The 9265-nt window shown below is 34.7% G+C and overlaps 1 protein-coding gene and 1 pseudogene across 1 annotated transcript; both read left to right on the top strand.

Annotated features, from left to right (window-relative positions):
- Window positions 1–728: 728 nt before the first annotated feature.
- On the top strand, window positions 729–1902 carry LOC115965437 ((-)-isopiperitenol/(-)-carveol dehydrogenase, mitochondrial-like). The gene has a single exon (XM_031084662.1). It carries the CDS (start codon window positions 824–826, stop codon window positions 1616–1618), a length of 795 nt encoding a protein of 264 aa, XP_030940522.1. The 5' UTR covers window positions 729–823; the 3' UTR covers window positions 1619–1902.
- A 6076-nt stretch (window positions 1903–7978) lies between these two features.
- On the top strand, window positions 7979–8780 carry LOC115964394 (annotated as a pseudogene).
- Window positions 8781–9265: the final 485 nt, after the last annotated feature.

The following is a 9265-nucleotide window of genomic DNA, read 5'->3' on the forward strand; positions in this document are numbered from 1 at the left end:
AAATAATTTTTAAATGTGTGAATAGTACTGTAGGATCTAGTTTTAATTTTTTTTTTCCTGTATGAAGTATTTGTGAGTCCTGTAAATAGTACACAGAACCCATTAAAAAAGCATAATCCCACGCGAAATGCTCTTCTCAGAAAAAAAAAAAAAAGTCAAAACACAAACACGACCTTTATCAACAGTATCCAAATGGGTACTAAAAGGAAATATTAATGAAACTTAAATGTAAAAATTTAATTAATAATTTTGTATCTTAAAGAGAATGATAAATAAATTCTAAATATAAAAAATTAAAAGTTAAATAAATATTATCTAATTAATATTTAAATAATTAATAAAATTCCCGCCTAAAATTTTCGCTATATGATAAGTAGTTTGATGAGAGTAGTCAATACTCGTGCCCATACTTTTGTATGTATGGGACCAGAGTCGGACAACCTTTCTTGGTGGTAGTTGGCTAAAAGTAGCACATCACATATGAAAGATCAACGTAGGTACTTCTGGATACAGTTTATTTTATTAAAAATTGAAAATATAACTCATTTTTAATATTTTTTTTTGAATAAAGCGGTGGTAAGTCCAAGGAGCAGTGTATGAAGAGTATACTTTGTCCCCATTTAGTAAATCCATGTGCATAAACGATGTGTTTACTGTTTATATACGCTAAAAAAAAAAAAAAAAAAGAAAAGAAAGAAAGAAACGTGAATCTCAAACGCAGACGCGTCGGCGTAGCAAGCCAATCCAAACGGGCACATGTATATAATTAGCCTTTTTGACATAGCAAAGATATTCAATCACCTGATTTACACAAACAAGCGAAATGACAGACTCCACAACGCCAAAGAACAAGCTCCAAGGCAAGGTGGCCATAGTCACTGGCGGAGCAAGCGGCATAGGCGAAGCCACGGCTCGCCAATTCGCCACTCACGGCGCAAGAGCCATCGTTATCGCGGACGTCCAAGACGAAATGGGCCAAAGCGTCGCTGCATCCATCAGCCTCAACATATGCAGCTATGTTCATTGCGATGTCAGCGACGAGGAACAGGTGAGAACGTTGGTAGACTCGACAGTCAATAAGTACGGATGCCTCGACATCATGTTCAGCAATGCGGGCATAGGTCGAGCGACCAACACGCGTGAGCAGAGCGTGTTCGACATAGACTTGTCGGCTTACGACAAGCTCATGGCGGTGAACGCCCGCGGGATGGTGGCGTGTGTGAAGCACGCGGTGAAGGCGATGGTGGAAGGGCACGTGAAGGGGAGCATAATTTGCACAGCGAGCGTGTCGGCAAGTGTTGGTTCCTATGGCATTGTCGACTATACTATGTCGAAGCATGCAGTGTTAGGGTTGGTGAGGTCGGCGAGCCTGCAGGTGGGTTCATATGGGATACGTGTGAATTGTGTTTCACCAGGGTTAGTTGGGACGCCAATAGTGAAGGACACGATGAGGTGGAATGATGAGGAGGTAGGTAAGATGCAAGAGTCAATTTCGTACTTGAAAGGTGGGTTGCTAATGCCGAAAAATGTGGCAGACGCTGTGGTGTTTCTTGCTTCTGAGGATTCCCAATTTGTCACTGGCCATAATTTGGTGGTAGATGCTGGGTTCAAATCTTAACAGTTTAAGAGTTGGCTAGTAATCCATCACCAATGTTATAGAATTTAGAATATTACTATATGTTTGTTTATTTGTGTGTTGTGTCTTAATTTCACCGGTGTGGTGTCTTATACGCTAGGTGTATCTGTGGGTCCAATATGTCAGGGCGTCATAATAAGTCTCATAGACTGGGCACATGCAAGAATTTCCCGGTGTGGCTCGGGGCTCGTTTGTTGCTTAAGTTGGTTATTGGATAATGACCTTATTAGATGCAATAATGAAATAACTTGAACTATTTTAAAGTCTGTAATAGTGTTCTGGTGTTGAGTATTGAAAAAGGTTAATAAGTGTGTTCTGGTGTTATAAATTTATAGTAGTTTTTGTTCCAAACCTAGAATGCCCTAGTGGTGCAATTTTTCCAGTAGCAACTCAAGAAATTTTCTTTAAAGTGGTTATTAGGAAACTTCGATTTTATAATAATAATAATAATAATAATAATAATAATAATAATAACATGAATATATTGACATCTCAAAAAAAAAAAAAAAGCAAATACGCTAAGTTTAAAATTTTCATTTTATGAGTTTTCATATTTTAAAATAGTTATATGATAACTTCATTATTAATGCTATTAGTTACATCTTTTTTAATGTATACAAATAATTAAGCAATCATTCATCTATCAGCATATTTTCTAAATAAGTAACAATATAAACAAAATGCATCATCATTTTTTTTTTTATGATTTGTTCCAACCAATTTTTATATTTTTTAAACTCATAAGGATTGAATTGATAGAACGCTCCACTATCTATCTATCTATATTGTAAGGACACGTTTCGTAACGAACCGTAACTGTGTTGAGTTCGTACGTAAAAAGGCCCAAACAATATCATTTGTAGAGCGTGAGTTTGATAGGTTAGGCCTTAGTCACCAGATGGTGGGTTTTTCGTAGTGTTCATACATGGTTAAGTCGTCTTCGCCCCTGGAGTCTTTCTCCTGGAGGCGGGCTGGGAGGCTCTGGTTTTTGGCCATTTTTCCCAGCCCCCTCAATGAATTACTTACTTTTCATTTTATACTAGCCTGTGTTTTTTTACCCTTCGTCCACGTGTAGGATCGACATTCCAAGACTGATATTTGTCCCATCAGCCCATACCCTGGAGTGGTTGGGGGTGGTTGAAAAAGCTGGAGAGTATGGCTCTGTCAGGTGCAGAGTATTGAATGGCAGTAAGGACAGCTTTCCCTGGTCGTTACACTTTCCAGTATACCCTTTTCTATTGGCACAGATATTTTAGATTTTTTTCCCAAGTTGTTTCTATACCATTTTTGGCCTTTCTTCCGAGGAGACTTCGGACAGGCCGAGGACTTAATCGTCATCTGCTGTATCCCAAGGCTACTTTGTACTTGTATTACCGAGTCTGGGCCATAACCTTCCTCGGCTTGGGCCTTTGGGCTCCAACGAATAAATGGAGCTGGCCCAAAAATTGTTGGGCCTCACATATATTATATAGAGAAATCATGGCTAAGAGGTATTATGAACCTCTTTCTAAATATGCTCTTCTTATATATCTAGACCATTAAAATGAAAATATAAGACCCTTTCTCATATCCTAGAATCTAAAGAAAATTATTCAAGCCAATACGAATTTACTTATAAGATAAATCTTGCAATACAATTTATTTCCTTATAAGAAATTTGTCTATAGTGCTAGCAAAATAATAAAGCATAAACTATAAGTTCATTTAATATATTTAACTTAGGCATTCAGCCATTACATTAATCATGTTTAATAAAGCATCCAAACATTTTTTAGTGCATATGCATTATGTACAAAATGTACCACACAAATATAACAAATTCAATTAAAGACTAAAGCAAGTACTAATAGATTAACTGTTTGAAAAAATTTATTCATTTTTAAAAAATAACGATTTTAAAACAAGCCTTTTGAAAACACAATTTAAAAAATCACAATAAAATAATTGATAAAATTTTGGTTTGACAATTAAGATATTGATCTAAAAATACGTTTTCAATGCAAATTACTAAAATTAACCTTCAACGGACCAAAGTTGTGGAAGGGTTAAATTTTATTATTAATGGACTTAATTTTTTTTTTGAGATGAATGGACTCAAATTTTTAATTAGGGTGTTCAAGGTTTTCTTTAGGATGGTCAGAAATGATTTTTTTTCTAGGACAGTCAATAAGTCATATTAATTTAAAATTAAACTCAGAGTTTTCCCATTCAAATGTGAATTTTTGAGATAAGTCATGACAAATGTGCTATTTTTCCCATTCAATGTGAATTTTTTAGATAAGTAATATTTGCCATGTGGTTATTTCAAACACTTTAAATATAGGAGGAGACCACGTGTAAAAATACGCATGCAGTAAGCTTTAAGCAAAACCAAATGGCCGATAGGGAGTAAATAGTAATTGTCCTGGTCATCTTTTATCTGTTTTTTTAAACCAAAAAGATAAAACTATTGGGATTGTATTTCTGTTTTTGTGCGCTGACATGGCTATTTTCTTTATTTTTGTCTATTTCTTTGTTGTTAGTTCATCTTTGTCGTTTTTGGTATATTTATTTATTATTTTTTATTATTATTAGATGAAAGTTTTGAAAATGAAATAAATACTCACTTTTTTCGATAATATGGTTAACATAAGAAACAAAGACAGTGTATCAAGTCCATTTGAGATCTCTGACGTGATTAAGATGTTGTTTATCTACCTTTTTACTGTTTGAGAATACTGGATGATTAAAATATGCCACTTGGTATTAACTTTGTATTTAGTTGCCACACTTGTTAATTTTAAGAGCAATTTATGTTGGGTTATGTGGAGCTTGATTTTGTGTTTGGTTCAATTTGTGACCTCACTCGACTTGAAAGCATTACAATTTTAAATTAATGAAATGATTTGTGAGGCTTAGTTAACCATGGAGTGAAGGCTTGGGCCAATAGAATAAATTTCGGCTCATTTTTGGATTGATGTAATGAAAATTGTACTATTGCCTCCCTATTTTTCCCTTTGGCATAATAAAAAATGTTGCATTTTCATGGATGTAAGCACATTGTAAAGCCACATAAATCTTATATGTGGTGTATTGTTTGGTTGCACAAATTTTCCCTATTTTTGCATCTCACAAGTTCTAGAATTTAAGATAAATTCCTAACAATTTAAAGTTTGAGCATTTCAAGAAACATAAGTGGGCCTTATGCCTTTAGTGGCCAACCCAAAATGAAAAATTTTCCCATCAAGAATTGAGTTTCTAAGATTTCCGTATGAGCCTCATGATAGTAATGGCCCAAATAATTTAACTATCTTACAACTGGTATTTTCCCCCATGACCCAGTTTGTATAAATATGTTCTTCTTTCTTCTATCTTTTTTTTTTTTTTTTTTTCGATGAAAGATGACAGAAATAGTGTAGGCTATTAGCCTGATTCTTTGTAGGGAAAGCTAGAGACTTGACACTTGAGCTCAATCCGCAATATAAGAGATATGCGGGCCATAAAAATAAAATCTCATTTTTCTGACTTTGCAAAATGGGGGAGGTATGGGCTTGCCTAATGACTTGTGCCATAGGACGTGGCTGAAGCTGTGGTGTTTCTTACTTCCGAGGATTCCCTGTTTGTCATTGAGTCACTGCCCATAATTTGGTGGTAGATGGTGGGTTTAGAGTTTAGAGTTGGCTAAGGACACACTTCCCTATTACTCTATTTGTTTGTATCTTGGTGTGTTGTGTCCTAATTTAGTGGTGTGGTGCAGGGCTCGTTTGTTGCATTAGTTGGTTATTGCAGAATAGATCGCAATGATTGTGTTGTAATGGCCCAAATAATTTGACGATCTTGTAATTGATATTTTTTCCCATGATTCAATTTGTGTAAATATGATCTTTTACTATTGGGAAGATCCATTCGATGAGAGATGACAGAAATGATCGATGTAGGCTATGACCCTTGATCCTTGGAAGAAAAAGCATGGGCCCTGAGCTTAATCCGCAATACAGGAGATACACGGGTCTTAAACCCATTCCGTGATATAGACAAAAACAAATTATAAGTCCAATACATGGCATTAAAAAATTGAAAGAAAGAAGCAAGAAAAAAAATGTGGGTTGTGAACCCATTCCAAATTTGTGACAAAATGACCAACTAGGTATGAAGAATTTTAGACAAATGACCGATTAAAGTGGCTGGATTAAATTTGTTTGTTTGTTTTATTTTCCTTAGAGCATGTTTGGTAGACTTTAACAAGTACTATAATGTATAATGGTTATTCTTATGGTTTAAACTATTTCGAAGTTTGATTATATTTTTATTACAAGGCATGATTATTTCTTATAAATAACTATTTTTGAAATGAGGAATAATCATTCATTTTTATAGTGGTTGTAATAGTTATTACTTAATAGTTATAATAATTTATAAAATTATATATTTTCAAATAAACAAACTTTTCATATGCACATAACAATTATAAAAATAAAAAATCTTCAAAACAAAACTCATCTCACTCTCAAATTTAAAAAATATTATTTTCTAGGATATATAACTTATGAATAAGGTTTAGTTGTTCCATTACAACACATTTTATTCTTAGTAATAAAGATTACCATTTATACCATAATTCTCATTTAGTGTATTAAACGTGTCCTTACTTTATAAAATAGGGTTGATGTGCTATGGCCTGCCTAATAATTTGTGCACTCTAACCCAGTGAGTTAGTGACTCATTTGATTTTTCTCTTCCTCCATACCCATTTATGTATTTTGTCTATAACTTTGAATCTCTCTCCATTCTGATTTATATGATTTGTGTTTGTGTGTGTGGTTGTACTGGATTTTTTTTTGTTCTTCTAAAAATGTTGCAAAACTTTGTAGAGTACAGTGTGTGTGAGTCTGACCCGTTATAACTTATAATGTGAGCCTGGCTTATTATAACTTATAAAGAGAATAGATAGAGTAATTAATTAATGGTACAGTTAGGGTATGTTTGTTTAAAAAGATTTTAGGAAGGATGGAAAATCTAAGAGAGAAAAGTGGAGAACTGACATTTTAATGGTTGTTTGGTTGGGAGGGGGGAGGGAAAAAAAGTGGTGGGGCCCGGGTGTTTTCTCCCCATCCCACCAAAATGTTTTTCCTCCAAATTGGGAAGAAAACTGGGTTGATTTATGAAAAAAATGTTGTTTCAATCATGCTTTTATACACTTCTACCCCTCTTTTAAATAGCAACCAACTACACCATAGTGCCCCCATCACACCTTCTTTCTTTCTTTCTTTCTTTTCTTTTTTCTCCCTTTCCACTGTATTCCAGTATTCCACAACTCTCTCTAGCCAAATCTTCCTATTTTGTTGGTTTGTTTGGGTTTTTTTTTTTTTTTTTTTTTTTTGTTTTTTTCTCTCTTTATAACGCATTCACATCCTTTTTTTTTTTTTCTTTTCTTTTTTTCTTACACACACATATTATAATATAATAACAAGTAAAAATAATATAATATAATATGTATGATGTGTAAATTTTTGAAAATGTTATTTTAATAATTTTAAGTAATAATAAGTAATATTTTTATTATTTAATGAGTGTAATATAAATTATTTCTTACATATTATGTAATAAAGGTATAAGAGTAGATTTATATAAACTACATTTTCTATCCTCCCACTTTTTTCCTCAACCAAATAAAAGAGTTTTCCATCCCTCCAACTAAACACACATGAGGGAAAATTAAATCTTTTCTCTTCTCACTTTTCTATATATCCTCCCACCATTTTTTATTCTTTCATTTTTCCATCTCTCCAATCAAATGGATCCTTAGTAAAAACATTTGGCTGGTTAATTGGTAGCAGGGTAACAGTTGGTGTGGGGAAGAGGGTGAGTGTGGTTGAATAATTGCATAAAAACAAATACAAAGAATATCACATAAAATGTCACACGAGCCAAAAAAGAAAAGAAAAGAAATTGTAATAGATGCCCTTGGTGCTATAACTAGCTAATAAATTGATATTAAATAAATTTATAATTTGAAACTAATAAATTATAAATTGATAGTTTTCTTTATTTAGTAATAATATGATTTCTTGCCAAGTCATGAAGGGGCAAACCATCATGATTTCACCCTTAGTTGTAAGATACCATAGCAACTCATTGCAAAACTCTTGTCTTCGCTCTATCTTTGGAGTGAACTAAGAATAGGACGTGGCACAATTGGATGGTGTAAAGTGTAAAACCTAACACTTGGAACAACCTTTCTTTGGAGTAGTTGGCTAAAAATAGTAAATAACAAATGAAAGAGTAATATATAAAATTACAGTGGTCTTAGCATTTTTGACATAACAAAGATATTCAATCACTTGATTAACTCAAACAAAAGAAATGACAGACTCCACAACTCCAAAGAACAAGCTCGAAGGCAAGGTGGCCATAGTCACTGGTGGAGCAAGCGGCATGGGCGAGGCCACGCCTTTTCGCCTCTCACGGTGCAAGAGCCGTAGTCATTGCCGATGTCCAAGACGAGAAGGGCCAAAATGTCGCTGTATCTATCGGCCCCAACATCTGTAGCTCTGTCCACTGTGACGTCAGCGACGAGGAACAGGTGAAAACAGTGGTAGACTCCGCAGTCAAAACGTACGGCCGCCTTGACATCATGTTCAGCAACGCGGGCATGGCTCGAGCAACCCGCACGTGCGAGCAGACCGTGTTCGACATAGACTTGTCTGCTTACGACAAGATCATGGCGGTTAACGCACGTGGGATGGTGGCGTGCGTGAAGCATGCGGTGAACGCGATGGTGGAAGGGCATGTGAGGGGGAGCATAATATGCACAGCGAGCGTGGTGGCGACTCGTGGTACCAAAAACACTATCGACTATACCATGTCGAAGCACGCAGTGTTAGGGTTAGTGAGGTCGGCAAGCTTGCAGGTGGGTTCGTATGGGATACGCGTAAATTGTGTTTCACCGGGGTCAGTTGGGACGCAATTGATGAAGGACATGTTGAAAACGGAAGATGATGAAGAGGCGGATAAGGCGGTAGAGTCGACTTCAAACTTGAAAGGTGGGGTGCTGATGCCAAAAAATGTGGGAGATGCTGTGGTGTTTCTTGCTTCTGAGGATTCCCGGTTTGTCACTGGCCATAATTTGGAGGTTCATGCTGGGTTTAAATTTAGAGATGACTAGTAATCTATCACCAATAATTTATAGTTTTGAATATTACTATATGTAAGAATTTCCTGGTGTGGTACAGAGCTCATTTGACCGTATTAGATGCAATTATGAATTAACTTGAACTGTTTTTAAGTCCGTAATAAAGTGTTTCGGTGCTAATTTTGGGAAAAGAATAAGAAGTGTGTTCGTGTTATTTTGTTTGAAAAGCTATCATAAAATTTTAGCATTTATTATTCCAAACAGGGAATGCCTTGTTGCTATTTTTCCAGTGGTGGCTCAATGAATTTTCTGTAGGGTGATTACTAAATTAAAAAATTTTGCTAAAAAAATAAAATAATAAAACTTGAATATATCAACGTAACAAAAAAAACACACACAAATACATAAAGTTTAAAATTTTCATTTTATGAGTTGTCATATTTTAAAATTGAGGTGTATGATAATTACGTTATCAATGCTATCAACTATATTCTTTTTATTGTACACAACTAAACAAT

The sequence above is a fragment of the Quercus lobata genome, chromosome 10, assembly GCF_001633185.2.
Source record: "Quercus lobata isolate SW786 chromosome 10, ValleyOak3.0 Primary Assembly, whole genome shotgun sequence".
NCBI lineage: Eukaryota > Viridiplantae > Streptophyta > Magnoliopsida > Fagales > Fagaceae > Quercus > Quercus lobata.

Excerpts from the sequence above, each read along its gene's own strand:
- LOC115965437 (XM_031084662.1), top strand. The coding sequence starts at position 824 with ATGACAGACTCCACAACGCCAAAGAACAAGCTCCAAGGCAAGGTGGCC.